The following is a 19,013-nucleotide window of genomic DNA, read 5'->3' on the forward strand; positions in this document are numbered from 1 at the left end:
GATAGCTCAAGTTAAGGAATTTAGTGCTTTTCTGTGTATGGGAAGAGGCAAGAGTCTGGGCTCGCTGAAATCATTCCTTTGATATGTACCTCAGCTATCTGGGGCCAGTATCCTGTGTTCTCCTGTCCTGAGTTTCCTCAGGGCTCGCTGTGGGTAGTGGCTGCAGTCTGATGGCTGCTAGATGGCAGGTATTCTTTTCCTTCCTGAGTTCCCTCAGGGCTCACCAGCTCACCACAGGCTGTGGCTGCAACTGTTGATGACTATGACATCCTTTATTTCATGATGTGGCAGTCAATATTCCATTCCTCATCCCCAGCAAACTGAGCTGGGTGTCGGCAGAAACTGTTTATTTCTGCACACCCAGTGCCTGACCCAATGCCAGGCACATAGTACATCTCAGTAAACATTGCATGCATGAGGGAATGGATGACTTGAATCCTGGTACCAGCTACCCAAGGGCTCAGAGAATGACTTTTGGTTCTTATTAATCTCTAATCATTGAGAGTTTAATGTTCTTCATGTTATAAATTTCCAATAATTGCTTAATCAATGCTTTATAGCAAATTTATAATCCAGGTTCTTTCACATCTATTAGCCCATTTTCTGGTCTTTCACCGAGTTTGATTTGACAATTGAGGAAACTGGGGGCTTCCTGGCAGAATTGAAGCAGCTCGTTCTCGGAGATGTAATTGGTTTGTCTCGGTGCCTGAATGACATCTACATCTCCAGGGCCAGAGAGGAGTAGAAGATGACGTGTTAAATTGCGCAGTAGCACCAATCACTGGTACAGGAGACCAAAGAAAGGAGAAGTCCTCAGAAGCAGCAGGAGCCAGAGCAAGGTTCAGGGAGAAGGTGGGACTTGAGTGAGGTCACAAAAGATGAATAAACCCCAAATGGATCTGTGGTTCCATTGTCCCCCAAGAGATATTTGGCAATGTCTAGAGACAATCTGGATATCACAACCAATGGCAGGGGCTGGCATCTAGTGGGAAAAAGCCAAGGATGCTGCTAAAAAGTTCTACAGTGCACAACACAGCCCCTGCAACAAAGAATTACCCAGCCCAAAATGTCAATAGTGCTGAAGTTGAGAAACCCTGAAAAAGATGGAGAGAGGAGGGAGAGAAGGCCGGGCAGAGACAATGGTGTGAGCAAAGGCACAGAGGTAGAAATGCGCAACAAGTTACTTGAGAGCAGAGACTGCATCTTCTCTGTATCCTCAACACATCAATATGTGCCTGATGGGTAATTATTTGTTGGATAAATGAATGAACACTGGCCATCCTTGAATCCTATCCTACCTCTTTGGCAGCAAAATCCTCTGCTCAGAATAAAGAAAGAAGTCAGCCTGGCTGATGGTTCTTTTCCTGATTTCACCTGCCCTGCTTTTTTCCTCAACCCGAATCTTCAGAAAAGGAAGGTTGCCTCTCTTACCCAGTTACTCATCTTCCTCAATTCACTTACCTCCTCACACCCAGCCCACTCTCAATACTCATCAAACCTGATGCCTGGTGTCATCCTGCAGGTTTCAGGAAAGGGCGGTGCCAGCCCTTAACCCTCACTAAGCAGGCAGGTAGCAGGTGCTGGGAAACGGTAACCATCCATTTCATCGACTATAGGCCTTTTGTGACTCCCAGCGGCTCAGCCCGACCTCCCAGCCCCCAGCGTGTCACCAGGGTGGAGCCTCAGGCCCAGAGAGTTCCACCCTCTGCTGGAGGACTTTTGAGTAAATGATAGGTGCCCTGTGGGCCCAGATCCATTGAACATCTTTTTATGCATATCCCAATGAGGGCCATCTCCTTAAAATCTAATTGCTTCACAGAACTTAACACCACCCATTTTAATGTGTACAAAGAGTGGCCAGTGAAACTGCTCAGGACAACAAATGTAGGCAGGGCAAGCCCATGCCTCAAGGCATCTGGCTCAGTAAACAACAAGTCCGAGAAACAGCAGAGGATGAAACACCCATCAGCACATGCAAAGCCAAGACCCTGTCTAGTGCCTGCCTCCAATCTGTCTGCTTCCTGATTTTCCCACTCCTGCTCTCTTTTCAGGCCTCATAGCCCTCAAGATATCTCTCTCTCTCCCCCCCCTTATCGAAACACACTTTCACAAGATTTGCTATCAGTCACCAACCCTCAGGCTAGTGTAGCGTGTAGCTCCAGAGGGCTAGAGTCTCTTATCTCTGGTTATAGAAGAAAAAACAGTTTGTCCTCCACAAAATTTATTTCAGGCTCTGGGGCACAGAGAATGTGGGATTTTGTGTGGTGTTTGTGTGGGGTTGGGTGGGGGACCTCCCTGGGATTCCTGAGGGAACAGCATTATCACCTCCTCCACAGAAGCCCAACTCTGACTCTTCTAGATCAATTCATTCCTCAGATGAGCAATATCAGTTCCAAAGGCAAAGTCACATAGCTTAGTGGCAAAAACAGTGTTTAAGTTCAGCTCTGTTCCACCCCAAGGGCTGCAGCCATAACTCCTAAGCAGGGGGAACAGGAAGTGGCACCAAAGAAGACAGAAGTATGCACGCAGATTGAAATCTATTCTCCTGAGCAGGCCTGTCAGTTCAGGCAGGGTAAACGGAGTTTCAGAAGGGCACTCATACACACACGCACGCACGCACGCACGCAGGCAAACACGCAGGCACACGGCCAGATCAAGGGAAGGGCCTGGAATTTCCTCCCCTAATAGACATCATAGAACCAGATGCAGCAAGCTGGCTGGTGGGGATATGGGAGGAGCCTCCATAAGCAATCACATTCTGCGAAGTATTGCCTTATCTCTCTGACAATTTTAAGTTAGAAAAGAGAAACATTAACAAGTAGAAGTGGTGTGGCAACATACTCTGTAATGACCTATATGGGAAAAGAATCTAAAAAAGAGTGGAGGGCTTCCCTGGTGGTGCAGTGGTTGAGAATCTGCCTGCCAATGCAGGGCACACGGATTTGATCCCTGGTCCGGGAAGATCTCACATGCTGCGGAGCAACTAAGCCCGTGCGCCACAACTACTGAGCCTGTGCTCTAGAGCCCATGAGCCACAGCTATTGAGCCTGCGTGCTGAAACTACTGAAGCCCGCGCACCTAGAGCCTGCACTCCACAACGAGAGAAACCACCACAGTGAGAAACCTGTGCACTGCAATGAAGAGTAACCCCCTCTCGCCGCAACTAGAGAAAGCCCGCATGCAGCAAAGAAGACCCAACACAGCCAAAAATAAATAAATAAAATAAATAAAATAAAAAAGAGTGGTTATGAAACAGGAGGGAAGGAGGCCGGGCACAACCTTTGAAAGAATGATATAGCCCAAGGACACGACATAAACTGAATAGAACCAAATGGGTCCAAGATGGCAGACAAGTCGACTTCCATGAGAACTTGAGCCTCAGTATACACTCACGTCAGCAAGTTAAATGACACACCCATAGGTGCCATGACAGTTCCAAGACCAACCATAAGGATCAAAAAGTGGGCAGTGGCCCAATACCTGGAAATCCCCGCCCCTTCCTAAAATAGCTGGAATACTCCTCCCAGTCATTAGCCTATGAAATTACCCACCCCTGTAATAACTGACAACCCCATACACTGGTGCCTTTCTCACCTTCTGAGGTGGCCCACACTCTGTCTGTGGAGTGTTTCTCTCTAAATAAATCCACTTCTTACTTGTCACTTTGTCTCTCACTGAATTCTTTCTGTGATGAGACATCAAGAACCTGAGCTTCATTAAGTCCTGAAACCAGGACCCTGTCTATTGCCTGCCTCCAACCTGTCTGCTTCCTGATTTTCCCACTCAAGTGTGTGATCTCAGTTGGAAGACCGTGGGTTTGGGCTGGATTCGAGTCCCAGCTGCGCAGAGTCAAGTCCCAATCTGGGTTTTGGCCAGGTTCAAGTCCCGGGCGTGTGGGTTCAAGTCCCAATCTGAGGTGCATGGTTTCAGATATATGTATGTGTATAACTGATTCACTTTGCTGTACAGCAGAAACTAACACAACATTGTAAATCAACTATTCTCCAATAAAAATTAATTACAAAAAAATGGTGTGACTTCTCAGTACTTCTGTCTGAGTACAAAGAAAGAACTAGCTGAGGTCATGAAAGTGACAGGAAACTTGGGAGACGGTGATTTCTCTCCTACTGTTGAAAGTGGACTTTAAAATACATAGATGGATTTTAAGATACATACATGGATACATAAATATGTATAGAAAAAATGACAAGCCCACATAAAAAAATATTAACAGTATTTTTCTATGATGCAGGGATTACATTGTTTTATTATTTTATTATTTTTCTCTTTTGGATTTTCTGGATTTTCATGTCTGTTATACTAAACAAAAATTACTTTCATAACAATATATATAATATATAAATATATATGTGTTTTGAAATTAATGATAATAAACAGCCAGGACTTGCCTATCTGTCTCCATCTTACTACTTACCTCTGTTTTGTCCTTTCCCTCACTTTTGCTCTCTCTTGATCTGTCTCATCAAGACAGCCTCTAGGAGGCAGAGTCCCTGGCGCACTGGGCGGTGCGGGTGGCACAGATTGCCCGGCTCTGACCCTGAGGACACCAGGCCGCCTTGTGCACTGCAGGCTACTGCCCTGTACCTCCAGCAGCTCCGGGTCCCCATCACGGAACACCAGCCAGGCAGTTCCAGGGATTTGGATGTCCGTGTCTTTGGGAGACCATTACTTCGCCTGCCACAAGCCATGTGGCTGACAGGGTCTTGGTGCTCCAGCCGGTGTCAGGCCTGAGCCTCTGAGGTGGGAGAGCCGAGTTCAGGACATTGGACCACCAGAGACCTCCCAGCCCAACATAATATTAATTGGCGAGAACTTTCCCATAGATCTCCCTCTCAACGCTAAGACCCAGCTCCACCCAACGACCAGCAAGATCCAGTGCTGGACACCCCATGCCAAACAACTAGCAAGACAGGAACACATTAGCAGAGAGGCTGCCTAAAATCATAATAACTTCACAGATACCCCAAAACACACCACCGGACGCGGTCCTGACCACCAGAAAGACAAGATCCAGCCTCATCCACCAGAATACAGGCATCAGTCCCCTCCAAGAGGAAGCCTACACAACCCACTGAACCAACCTTACCAACTGGGGTCAGACACACAAAAAAACAGGAACTACGAGCACGCAGCCTGCAAAAAGGAGACCCCAAACACAGTAAGTTAAGCAAAATGAGAAGACAGAGAAATACACAGCAGATGAAAGAGCAAGGTAAAAACCCAAAGGACCAAACAAATGAGAGGAAACAGGCAGTCTACCTGAAAAACAATTCAGAGTAATGAGAGTAAAGATGATCCAAAATCTTGGAAACAGAATGGAGAAAATACAAGAAACGTTTATCAAGGACCTAGAAGAAATAAAGAGCAAACAAAAAATGATGAACAACACAATAAATGAAATTAAAAATTCTCTAGAAGGAATCAATAGCAGAATAACTGAGGGAGAAGAACGGATAAGTGACGTGGAAGATAAAATAGTGGAAATAAATACTGCAGAGCAGAATAAAGAAAAAAGAATGAAAAGACTTGAGGAGAGTCTCAGAGACCTCTGGAACAACATTAAACACAACAACATTCGAATTATGGGGGTCCCAGAAAAAGAAGAGAAAAAGAAAGGGACTGAGAAAATATTTGAAGAAATTATAGTTGAAAACTTCCCTAATATGGGAAAAGAAATAGTCAATCAAGTACAGGAAGCTCAGCGAGTCCCATACAGGATAAATCCAAGGAGAAACACACCAAGACACATATTAATCAAACTATCAAAAATTAAATAAAAAGAAAAAACATTAAAAGCAACAAGGGAAAAACAACAAATAACATACAAGGGAATCCCCATAAGGTTAACAGCAGATCTTTCAGCAGAAACTCTGCAAGCCAGAAGGGAGTGGCAGGACATATTTAAACAGATGAAAGGGAAAAACCTACAACCAAGATTACTCTACCCAGCAAGGATCTCATTCAGATACGATGGAGAAATTTAAATCTTTACAGACAAGCAAAACTAACAGAATTCAGCACCACCAAACCAGCTTTACAACAAATGCTAAAGGAACTTTTCTAGGCAGAAAACACAAGAGAAGGAAAAGACCTACAATAACAAACCCAAATCAATTAAGAAAATGGTAATACGAACATACATATTGATAACTACTTTAAATGTAAATGGATTAAATGCTCCAACCAAAAGACATAGACTGGCTGAATGGATACAAAAACAAGACCTGTACATATGCTATCTACAAGAGACCCACTTCAGACCTAGATAAACATGCAGACTGAATGTGAGGGGATGGAAAAAGATATTCCATGCAAATGCAAATCAAAAGAAAGCTGGAGTAGTAATTCTCATATCAGAAAAAATAGACTTTAAAATAAAGAATGTTATGAGAGACAAAAAGGAAATTACATAATGATCAAGATTTCAATCCAAGAAGAAGATAAAACAATTGTAAATATTTATGCACCCAACATAGGAGCACCTCAATACATAAGGCAAATGCTAACAGCCATAAAAGGGGAAATCGACAGTAACACAATCATAGTAGGGGATGTTAACACCCCACTTTCAACAATGGACATATCATCCAAAATGAAAATAAATAAGGAAACACAAGCTTTAAATGACACATTAAACATGATGGACTTAATTGATATTTATAGGACATTCCATCCAAAACAACATAATACAATTTCTTCTCAAGTTCTCATGGAACATATCTTGGGTCACAAATCAAGTCTTGGTAAATTTAAGAAAATTGAAATCATATCAAGTAACTTTTCCGAACACAACACTATGAGGCTAGATATCAATTACAGGAAAGAACTGTAAAAAATACAAACACATGGAGGCTAAACAATACACTACTTAATAACCAAGAGATCACTGAAGAAGTGAAAGAGGAAATCAAAAAATACCTTGAAACAAATGACAACGAAAACACGATGACCCAAAACCTATGGGATGCAGCAAAAGCAGTTCTAAGAAGGAAGTTTATAGCAATACAATCCTACCTCAAGAAACAAGAAACATCTCAAATAAACAACCTAACTTTAAACCTAAAGCAATTAGAGAAAGAAGAACAAAAAAACCCCAAAGTTAGCAGAAGGAAAGAAATCATAAAAATCAGATCAGAAATAAATGAAAAAGAAATGAAGGAAACGATAGCAAAGATCAATAAAACTAAGAGCTGGTTCTTTGAGAAGATAAACAAAATCGATAAACCATTAGCCAGACTCATCAAGAAAAAAAAGGAGAAGACTCAAATCAATAGAATTAGAAATGAAAATGGAGAAGTAGCAACTGATACTGCAGAAATACAAAGGATCATGAGAGATTACTACAAGCAACTATATGCCAATAAAATGGACAATCTGGAAGAAATGGACAAATTCTTAGGAAAGCACAACCTTCTGAGACTGAACCTGGAAGAAATAGAAAATATAAACAGACCAATCACAAGCACTGAAATTGAGACTGTGATTAAACAACTTCCAACTAACAAAAGCCCAGGATCAGATGGCTTCACAGGCAAATTCTATCAAACATTTAGAGAAGAGCTAACACCTATCCCTCTCAAACTGTTCCAAAATATAGCAGAGGGAGGAACACTCCCAAACTCATTCTACAAGGCCACCATCACCCTGATACCAAAACCCGACAAAGATGTCACAGAAAAAGAAAACTACAGGCCAATATCTCTGATGAACATAGATGCAAAAATCCTCAACAAAATACTAGCAAACAGAATCCAACAGCAGATTAAATGGATAATACATCATGAGCAAGTGGGTTTTATCCCACTAATGCAAGGATTCTTCAATATATGCAAATCAATCAATATGATACACCATATTAACAAACTGGAGGATAAAAACCATATGATAATCTCAATAGATGTAGAAAAATCTTCTGACAAAATTCAACACCCATTTGTGATAAAAACCCTCCAGAAAGTAGGCATAGAGGGAACTTACCTCAACATAATAAAGACCATATATGACAAACCCACAGCCAACATCGTTGTCAATGGTGAAAAACTGAAACCATTCCCTCTAATATCAGAAACAAGACAAGGTTGTCCACTCTCATTGCTATTATTCAACATAGTTTGGAAGTTTTAGCAACAGCAATCAGAGAAGAAAAAGAAATAAAAGGAATCCAACCTGGAAAAGAAGAAGTAAAACTGTCACTGTTTGCAGATGACATGAAACTATACATAGAGAATCCTAAAGATGTTACCAGAAAACAACTAGAGCTAATCAATGAATTTGCTAATGTAGCAGGATACAAAAGTAATGCACAGAAATCTCTTGCACTCTTATACACTAATGATGAAATATCTGAAAGAGAACTTAAGGAGACACTCCCATTTACCATTGCAACAAAAAGAATAAAATACCTAGGAATAAACCTACCTAAGGAGACAAAAGACCTGTATGCAGAAAACTATAAGACACTGATGAAAGAAATTAAAGATGATACAAACAGATGGAGAGATATACCATGTTCTTGGACTGGAAGAATCAACATTGTGAAAATGACTATACTACCCAAAGCAATCTGCAGATTCAGTTCAATCCCTATCAATCTACCACTGGCATTTTTCACAGAACTAGAACAAAAAATTTCACAATCTGTATGGAAACACAAAACACTCTGAATAGCCAAAGCAATCTTGAGAAGAAAAACGGAGCTGGGGGAATCAGGCTCCCTGACTTCAGATTATACTACAAAAGTACAGTAATCAAGACAGTATGGTACTGGCACAAAAATAGAAATATAGATCAGTGGAACAGGATAGAAAGCCCAGAGATAAACCCATGCACATATGATCACCTATCTTTGATAAAGGAGGCAAGAGTATACAAAGGAGAAAAGACAGCCTCTTCAATAAGTGGTGCTGGGAAAACTGGACAGCTACAGGGAAAAGAGTGAAATTAGAACACTCCCTAACACCATACAAAAAAATAAACTCAAAATGGATTAAAGACCTAAATGCAAGGCCAGACACTGTAAAGCCCTTAGAGGAAAATATAGGCAGAACACTCTATGACATAAATCACAGCAAGATCCTTTTTGATTCACCTCCTAGAGAAATGGAAATAAAAACAAAAATTAAAAAATGGGACCTAATGAAACTTAAAAGTTTTGAACAGCAAAGGAAACCATAAGGAAGACATAAACACAACTCTCAGAACAGGAGAAAATATTTTCCAATGAAGCAACTGACAAAGGATTAATCTCCAAAATATACAAGCAGTTCATGCAGCTCAATATCAAAAAAACAAACAAACAACCCAATACAAAAATGGACAGAAGACATTTCTCCAGAGAAGATATACAGATTGCCAACAAACACATGAAAGGATGCTCAATATCACTAATCATTATAGAAATGCAAATCAAAACTCCAATGAGGTATCACCTCACACCGGTCAGAATGGCCATCATCAAAAAATCTACAAACAATAAATGCTGGAGAGGGTGTGGAGAAAAGGGAACCCTCTTGCACTGTTGGTGGGAATGTAAATTGATACAGCCACTATGGAGAACAGTATGGAGATTCCTTAAAAAACTAAAAATAGAACCACCATATGACCCAGCAATCTCACTACTGGGCATATACCCTGAGAAAACCATAATTCAAAAGAGTCATGTACCACAATGTTCACTGAGCTCTATTTAGAATAGCCAAGACGTGGAAGCAACCTAAATGTCCACTGACAGATGAATGGATAAAGAAGATATATCCAATGGAATATTACTCAACCGTAAAAAGAAACAAAATTGAGCTATTTGTAGTGAGGTGGACGGACCTAGAGTCTGTCATACAGAGTGAAGTAAGTCAGAAAGAGAAAAACAAATACCGTATGATAACACATATATATGTAATCTAAAAAAAAAAAAAAATGGTTCTGAAGAACCTAGGGTCAGGATAGGAATAAAGATGTAGACGTAGAGAATGGAGTTGAGGACACAGGGAGGGGGAAGGGTAAGCTGGGACGAAGTGATAGAGTGGCATGGACATATATACACTACTAAATGTAAAATAGATAGCTAGTGGGAAGCAGCTGCATAGCACAGGGAGATCAGCTCTGTGCTTTGCGACCACCTAGAGGGGTGCTATCGGGAGGGTGAGAGGGAGACGCAAGAGGTAGAGGATATGGGGATATACGTATACGTACAGCTGATTCACTTTGTTATACAGCAGAAACTAACACAACAATGTAAAGCAATTATACTCCAGTAAAGATGTTAAAAGAAAAATAGACAGCCTCTAGCCTTCGTTCTACAAAGACCCTCTCCACATGACAAGGAAGGTGACCACCAGAGCCTCTGTCACACCTCCCCTCCCCCAGCCGAGCAACCTCAAGGAGAGAGAAGATTTCTCTCTCCCAGCGTCCATAGACAAATCCCAGGCTCTGACCATACTTCAGTCCTCACAGATGAAACCAATCACTGTTGCCAAGAATGTGGGTTCCACAATTAGCCTTTGTCATGACAAGCCTTGTCATGACAATTAGCCCAAATCATGAGCCTTTGCCTGTGGCCAGGTACCTGGATGATATCCCCAGTGCCGACAAACAGCTTAGGTCCATACACACATAATAGAAGAGAGCCAGAAAGCTCCTACTACTCTACCTGAGTTTCTCTCTAGGATCAAATATATTGCACCTTATTGTTTAGAATAAATGTCCAGAGTGTCATCAGATTCACCAACAATAATGATTGATAAATTACGGAAAATAGAACACATGCCAAATGGAGACATATTTCCTTAAGTGAAACAAGTTGTATTTTGAAAGACCCTCTGGAAAATCCCCAACACAGAGCCTGAGTCCCCCTGACACTTCCACGCAAAAGTCTTCTCCTTCTCCAGGGAAGTAAATTTAGATCAATGGTTGTCATTGTCTATTGTTCTTCCATAAGGTCCACCAAGGCCACTGTGACCCTTCCAAGAAACCGGTTGCACATGTGCAGTGAGACAGAGAGCATGAAGCATCTGCAAACCTACCACTCAGTGTCCCTTTTGTTTAGAAGTCATGCTGGCTATGTTTCTAAAAAGAAATCATGGAAAACTTGTCTATCAGTGTTTCAAATAAAAATAAAAGAAGGTTGTGTTTGGATGTCATCTTCAACCCCTAACGTCTGCCCTGAGGGCCATAATAAAAGAATTCAAAACATTCTCACCCCTTCCCCCAGGAATAGTCAGTCAAGGGACAACACTGGCTTCAGGGCAGGCCCTGAACAAGCCTCTGTCCTCTCCTTCACTATGGAGTGAGCTCTTTTTAAACCTGAGAGCGCATTCTGATTGCTGGCAAGCCCCAGGGAAGGGGGGAAGGACAGGGCAGCAACACCAGGCATTAAAACTAACAGGGAGTAAAGGTAAGTGAAACCCCTTGACCAACCTCAGATACTTGGGTTCTCAAAATTCCCATTCATTACAACCAAGGAATTAAAAGAGGACTTGCCTAGGAGGGCTTCCCCAGTTTGGGCTGACCCATAAACAAGGAAATTCGCAAAACTACAGACCTTTTAGTTTCATTTGACTGCCTGCAATATTATAGGATGATTTGTTGCCTAAGACACATGATCCAATATTCCTTTATCAGAATGCCACACTTCAGGGAGAAAGTGTAGCTGGTGTTGGGCACAGGCTCAGACAGTGATGAAGTGCATTTATTGTCATTTGCAAGTGTTCCTTGCAGGGACATTTCTCTCAGGAACCTTGTGGAAGGAATCCAGAGTGGGCATAAACAAACTAGATGTTCTCCTCAAATAGTTAATGTCTAACAAGTCATTCATTCCTGCCACTGCATGGCGGCCACGGTGCAGAACTTGGGAGATGTAAAGATGAAAGACAATTCAATGTTCAATGTTATTTCACAGATGGAACGATGGACTGAAATGAACAAGAGAAAATTTAATGTGAAGTCTTGCATTTCAGTTGTGAAAATTCAAATCATACCATTATGTAGAAGGAAGAGCACATTTATACCCCTCTGCCCACCCTTTCTCAGGCTTCCCCTAAGAAGAAGGAATAGCAATCCTATTGGTGACATTTCAGGATGTAGAGTAGACCATGTCACTATGGTACAAAGATCAAGGTCACTGAGAGTCCCCCATGTACCAGCTCCTGATCAGACCCCATTTGGAGCAGTGCTCAGCTCTAACCCTGCTTACTGGGACACCACTTAAACAGTGAAGGATCTAGGAAGTGACTGTTGGGTTTAGAAAACAGAAGACGTGGGGGTGGTAAGGAGGATGTGGGGAATAAGACAGTTTTTGTAAGGACCTTAGTTCTTGTCAATAATAAAAATCAACTCTGGCTAACTTAGGCAAGAAAGAACCTATTGGTAAACAACAGAAATGACTGGAAGGCTTGGGAACTAGGCTTGGAAAAGAGACTGAAACAGAGAGACTGGGCAGCAAGTGATGCAGCCAATGTGCTGCAGTAAAGAAAGTGGGACTGGAGAGGATGGTCACATTCCAGGTCTCAGGTGAGTCCCTGGGACTGCCACCAAGTGTCAGTTCTTGGCTTCACGCAGGAAAGAATTCAAGAGCAAGCCATAGTAAAGTGAAAGGTTTATTCAGGGAAATGCACACTCCATAGACAGTGTGGGCCATCTCGGAAGGCAAGATGCCCCAGGGGATGGGATTGTCAGTTTTTATAGGGTTGGGTAATTTCATAGGCTAATGAGTGAGAGGATTATTCCAACTATTTGGGGGAAGGGGCGGGGATGTCCAGGAATTGGGTCCCCCACCCACTTTTTGGCCTTTTATGATTGCCCTCGGAACTGTCATGGCACCAGTGAGTGTGTCATTTAGCTTGCTGTTGTCACTTAGCTTGAGCGTATACTGAGGCTCAAGGTCTAGTGGAAGTCAATTCGTCCGCCATCTTGGACCTAGTTAGCTCTAACCAGTTTATGTTGTGCCCTCAACGGCTATGTCATTCTTTTAAAGATTGTTCCCTGCCCCTTTCCTGTCTCAAATGCAGCCCCAGGGGACAGTCTAGTTGGGACAGCAACGTTGGCACTGCTGGTTCCACTGCTGCCTTCTCTGAACTCATCTCCACTACAATGGTTCAGTTATCAATGACTCATTGCTGCATATTGCAGCACTCCCTCCAGGTTCACAGTCCAGAGGGGGATACTCCAACTGACCCAGCCTTGGTCACAGACTGATCTAAAGCTGCCAAGGTCCTGGAGTGGAATTGGCACATTTCAGATACCATGTTGGGAAAGAAAGAAACTTCCCCTAACTCCCAGCCTCCCACTAAGTCCCACAACCTGGGGAATTCTCCCAGAGAAGAGACTGAGAGGCAGCCAAATACAAACCACCACAGGCTAACTATAAATATCTTCAAAATCTGCAAGGCTAGGTTTATTCAACATGGTCCTGAGGGCAGAGCTGGGATCAGGGGAAGCAGATTTCAGCTCAGATAAAGGAAAGCCTCCTTCACCCTGAGAACTGCCCAGACACAGGCAAAGCCACCTCCTGAGAGGCAGCCATCCACACCTCAACTTGCTGGAGCAATTTAGAGCCGACCTCTCCCACTCAGCACATCCTTCTACACATCTCTTCTTGCACCCCAGTTTTCTCACTTGTTAGAGTACAAGCTTCCTTGAAAAAAGAGACTGATTGATTGTATCTACCTTTGTGTCCCACAGCATCTGTTGAGTATAGCACACTTAGAGAAACTGAACAAAAGTTGGTCGCATCAAAATAAGCAGCCCTTTTCCTGCAGCATCCCACTGTGTGGCCCTGAGAGAGGTGCCTGTCATCTCCAAACCTCAATGTCAACTGGTGGTCAGGAATTCTTTTTCCAGCCACATGACCAGCAAGATACTCAGCAAAATATCTCCGTACAGCATATCATTAAAAGGGTGGATTTTTAAAAGGTGCATCCGAGCTGGTGGGAAAGGAAGAGAATTCCCCAGAGACTAGAAGGATTAGAAAAGGCATATCCAGAGGGTTAAGAAAGCACTGGAGTTGGGGTTTACCAGATATCTGCCAATCCCTGGGGCCTAAGGCACATGGGGGTGAGGGGAAGAGAGGGATGAAAGCCTGGGGGAAAAGCAGGGTGGGGGTCATATTAGACATGCCTGCATAAAAGGATGACACCCTCCTGGATGAGCCAGGACAGTTATGTGCCTGCCTGGGCCTTGGCTCTAGATGGAGTCGGGGGGGAAAATACATTTTTTTAAAAAGAGAGAGAAAGAATTTTTAATAAGCTCACAGGCATATGGAATGGCCACAGGGGGTCTGGGCAGCTACAGCCCCCAGAGCAGTCACTCCAGGTACAACAGCTTCATTGATTTTTCACCAGTTTATGATAGAAAATTATGTATGTTGTGACTTAAAAAAAATTGAGAAGCACTGAATTAAGAAAACTAGGATACAGGCCTATACCCTCAAGAAAGAGACCACAGGATATTTTTCTGAAGAATATCCTCAACCCAAGGGGAAATATCTAAAGACACTGGCAGTGCAACAGTCCACTCATATTATCCTATAGTGAAAACCAAAGTTAGCAAGTCCCACCCACACAGTGGGGCTTTAAATTCCCTTTTTAATCCAGCAGACAACCAAGCATCAGTAGATTTTTGAGGAAATCATCTATTATGAAAGACAGACTAAAACAAACAGATTTTCTTAAAAAGCAATGTTGAAGAAACAGAAAGCTATGCAAGGAGAAAAACACTTGAAACATAATGCTATCATTGATAACCTCAGAGAGATTTTTTTTTTAACATTTATTTATTTATTTATTTATTTCGGCTGCACCGGGTCTTAGTTGCAGCACACGGGATCTTTGTAGCGGCGTGTGGGATCTTTAGTTGCAGTATGTGGGCTTCTTAGTTGCAGCATGCAGGCTCTTAGTTGAGGCATGCATGTGGGATCTGTTCCCCAACCACAGATCAAACCCAGGCCTCCTGCATTGGGAGCACAGAGTCTTACCCACTGGACCACCAGGGAAGTCCCAAGAGGTTTTTTAAAGTTAGAGTAATCATGAAGTAAGAACAGGAAACTACAAAAAGTAATTTGGGGGGAACAATAAAATGTTTCTGGGTATTAAAAATATAACTGTAGAATTGAAAATTTGAATATTACGTTTGGAAGATATTGTTGAAGAACTCTTCCAGAAAGTAAAGCAAAATGACAAAGATGGAAAACAGCAGAGAAAGATAATAAAATTAGAAGATGAGTTTAGGAAACTGATATCCATGTAAAGGAATTTGTTTATTCTGATAAACAGAAAAGTAACAATGAAAAGATTCAAGAAAATTTCCCAGAAGTGAAGAACATATTTTCTAGACTGAATGGGCCTACCAGACACCCAGAGTAATACATGATAATAGAGCCACACTAAGGCACAAAATTCAAGACACTGAGGACAAAGAGAAGATGCTTGGGGTGGGGGTGGGGAGGTGGGAAACGAGTTACTTACAAAGTAATAACAATCAGAATGTCATCGGGATTCTCAGCTAAAAGCTAAAGACAATGGAGGAATTCCCTAAAATTATGAAAGAAAATGACTTCAACCTAAAATTCTCTTTTTTTAAGTCATGTTAACTAAGTGTGAAAGTAAAACAAAGATACTTTATATGCAAAAATCTCAAAATAATTTATGCTTTGTGTACCCTTTCTTCAATAATTGCTGAGAAATATGAGCCAAGAGCACAAAGGATTGATTGATGGGAGAAAGAGAAGACATGGGACCCAGGCAAAAAGTCAAGGAAACTGCTAGGTAACTGGAGGGAAGCTATCAAGACAACAGGTGTAGACCCAGCTAGGCAAGCAACCAGTCCCAGTTAGAGCAGGACGGAAGACAACTGGAAAGATATTGTCCAGATAATGGGATTTTTGGAACAAGAATGTGGTTGAACGCATGGAGATCAGATATTCACCAAGGGGGCCAGGGTAGGTTTGGTTTCAATTAGTGACAAATACATAAAAAATGAAGAACATAAAAAGGAAAAAAATATCTTAACCATACAGAACACAAAAAGTACAAGAAAGGCAACATAAACAACTGTGAAAGTACTTATGTCATTATAATATTCATCTAGAAAAAATTACAAGATGTGGAAGGATGAGGAATGGGAACACAACACATGCATTGGGGTGAGAGGGTTCACATGAAAAAGAACTAAATTCTCAAAAAATCAAGTAGCACTATATGCATGTTATTTAGACCTGTGGAGAAAAAGAACAAAATAATCAGTTAAAATTTGAAAGTGGATGGCTCTGAGGATTAAGAAAAAAGGTAAGGTGGAACTGGAAAGGAAAAAACCGCTCTTTTTTATAAAAAGCCTTGTGTATCTATTTACCCTTTAAACTATGTGCATGTTTAAAATTGATAAAATTTATCAATATTTTTACCTTGATAAAAATTACAGCTAAATTAAAAATTTTGAAATATAATTTAAAACAGATATTCATAGCATGGGAGCAAAATATTAGAACAATCCAAATGTTACCAACAGAATGCAATACAGCATTGAAAATGAATGAACTACAGCTAATACATCCATTTGGATAAATCTTAAAAACAAAATATTAAGCAAAAAAAGTGACAAAGCATATATACTGTATAATTCCATTTATATAAACATCAAAACTAAATCTTACTTTCGGGTGCATACGTAGGTGGTAAAATCAAAAGCAAAGGAAGGATTAACTGAAAATTCAGGACTGTGGCTATCTCTTGCAGGGAAGGAGGAGGATGTGATCAAGGAGCATTAAGTAACTACTTAATAATGTTGATTGCTAAGCAAGATGGTAGTACCAAGTGTTTGTTTCATTGTGTGTGTATGTATGTTTTTAACTGTGATATATATATGCAGACAGTCTTTTGTGTTTCAGTTATGTATTGATTCATAACAAGCTACCCAAAAGTTAGTGTCCTAAAACAAAGGTTTAAGATTTTCTTATGATTGTGCTTGTTGCCTGGGCTCAGCTGGAGCTTCTTCTGCTCTCTGTAGTGTTGGCTGGGGTCACTCAAGAGTCTGTGTTTAGCTAAAAGATTGGCTGGGACTGGGAACATCTAAAACAGCTTCACTCACATGTCCGGTGCCCTAACTGGAATAGCTGGCAAGGCTGGGGTCTGACTAAGCCTCCCTCTGTTTACATGGTCTCTGTCCCTTCTGTGGTCCAGCCCAAGCTCCTTTAAATGGCAGCTGGCTTCCAAAGGAGCAAAAGCAGAAGTTGACAGGGCTCTTAAAGTTTAAGGTTGGCAGTCACAGTGTGTCACTTCCACCATATTCTATGGGTAAATGCAAGCCATAAGACCAATACCACCTCTTAATAGGGATGTCTCTATGATGCAGGGATAAGCAGAATTTTTGCAGACAAGAGACTGCAGTAGTATATCAGAGGATCTAAGGATTAACAGGCTTTTAAAAGGTACATTTCATAAGAAAGCACAAGAAATAAGAAGGGAACTATAAAATAAATAAAGGGTTGATTTCATAAAAGTACCACTTCTCCAAAAGTCAATATGTAAAGCTCATGTAATTCCATTTTGAATACCAATGGTTATTTTTTAATTGGATAATTAATTTTTAATTAGATAATTAAAATTTTAATTGGATAATAAAGTTTACAAGCCAGGAAGAAAGCCCTAACCAGAAACTAAATTTGCTGGCACCTTGATCTTGGACTTCCTAGCCTCCAGAGCCATGAGAAATAAATTTCTGTTGTTTAAGCCATCCAGTCTATGGTATTTTGTTATGGCAGCCTAAGCAGATTAAAACACAATATATATGGAATAATGACAAAGAACACATTCTTATCTAAGATTGAGGATATAGAAGCTATAAAAGAAAAAATAGGTATATATGGCCATGAAAAATTGCAAAAAAAACCATGAGCTATTTGAACAGTAAAAGATCTCACAAATAAACAATAGTAAACAATAGCCCAAGGAAAAATATTTCTAATATGGATGATATAAAATTAATACTTAAAATATGCAAACAGAGCTCAAAATGTCATAAGAAAATGACAGTCATCACAGAAAAGTGGACAAATGAAATTAATTTAAAATATCCACAGAGGAGCAAATCCAAATGGCCAACAACATGATAAGATGTTCAAACTCACTATCAGGCATGGAAATAAATGTTACATAATAACTAAATATCACTGTATCTCTTTCTGATGAGCAAAAAAATCAAAAGCTGAAACTCTTACTCCTGATATGGACATAGAGAAACAGTATTCTCCTACATTGCTGGTTGAAATGTAAAGTATCACAACAATTTTGGATAGCCATCTAGTGCTATCACTAAAATTGAAAAAGCTTATGCTCTTTGACCTAACAATCCCACCTCTGGAAATCCATCCTATAGAAATAAAATCACTAGTACATAAGGACATATATTCTGGGGCATTTGTTGCAGCATTATTCACAGTGGGAAAGAAAATGGAATCAAATAGACTGAGGGCTAACTAAGCCTACCAGGCTGCCCACAGTAGTCAGCCCACCACAAAAAAAGGACCCACACAGCCCACATAGGGAGCATATAGATCTGGTGATGAGAGGGGAGTGAACTCCTGAGATGCATAGGACGTCCCCTACAAAAGGCCACTTCTACAAGGTTGGGAAACATAACCAACCTACCAGATACATAAAAGTAAAAACAGCAAGTTAGGCAAAATGAGGTGACAGAGGAACACGTTCCAAATGAAAGAACAAGACAAAGCCACAGAAGAAGAGCTAAGTGAAGGAGAGATAGGCAATCTACCCAAGAAAGAGTACAGGGTAATGATTGTAAAGATGATCAAAGAACTCAGGAGAAGAATGGACCACAGAGTGAGAAGTTAGAAGTTTTTAACAAAGAGTTAGAAAATAGAAAGAACAACCAAACAGAAATGAAGAATACAATAACTGAAATAAAAAATACACTAGAAGAAATCAGCAGTAAACTAAATGATACAGAGAAACGGACAAGCAAGCTGGAAGACAGAGTAGTGGAAATCA

At 41.0% G+C, this 19,013-nt stretch overlaps 1 protein-coding gene across 1 annotated transcript in view; it reads left to right on the plus strand.

Annotated features, from left to right (window-relative positions):
- The first annotated feature begins 1,066 nt into the window (after positions 1-1,066).
- SIGLEC15 (sialic acid binding Ig like lectin 15) overlaps positions 1,067-19,013 on the plus strand; it is an 82,986-nt gene continuing 65,039 nt past the window's right edge. Inside the window, exon 1 of the mRNA XM_068562453.1 lies at positions 1,067-1,210. Coding sequence (XP_068418554.1) covers positions 1,067-1,210 — 144 coding nt within the window. The remainder of the gene's footprint in view (positions 1,211-19,013) is intronic.

Source organism: Eschrichtius robustus, chromosome 14, assembly GCF_028021215.1.
Source record: "Eschrichtius robustus isolate mEscRob2 chromosome 14, mEscRob2.pri, whole genome shotgun sequence".
Classification (NCBI taxonomy): Eukaryota; Metazoa; Chordata; class Mammalia; order Artiodactyla; family Eschrichtiidae; genus Eschrichtius; species Eschrichtius robustus.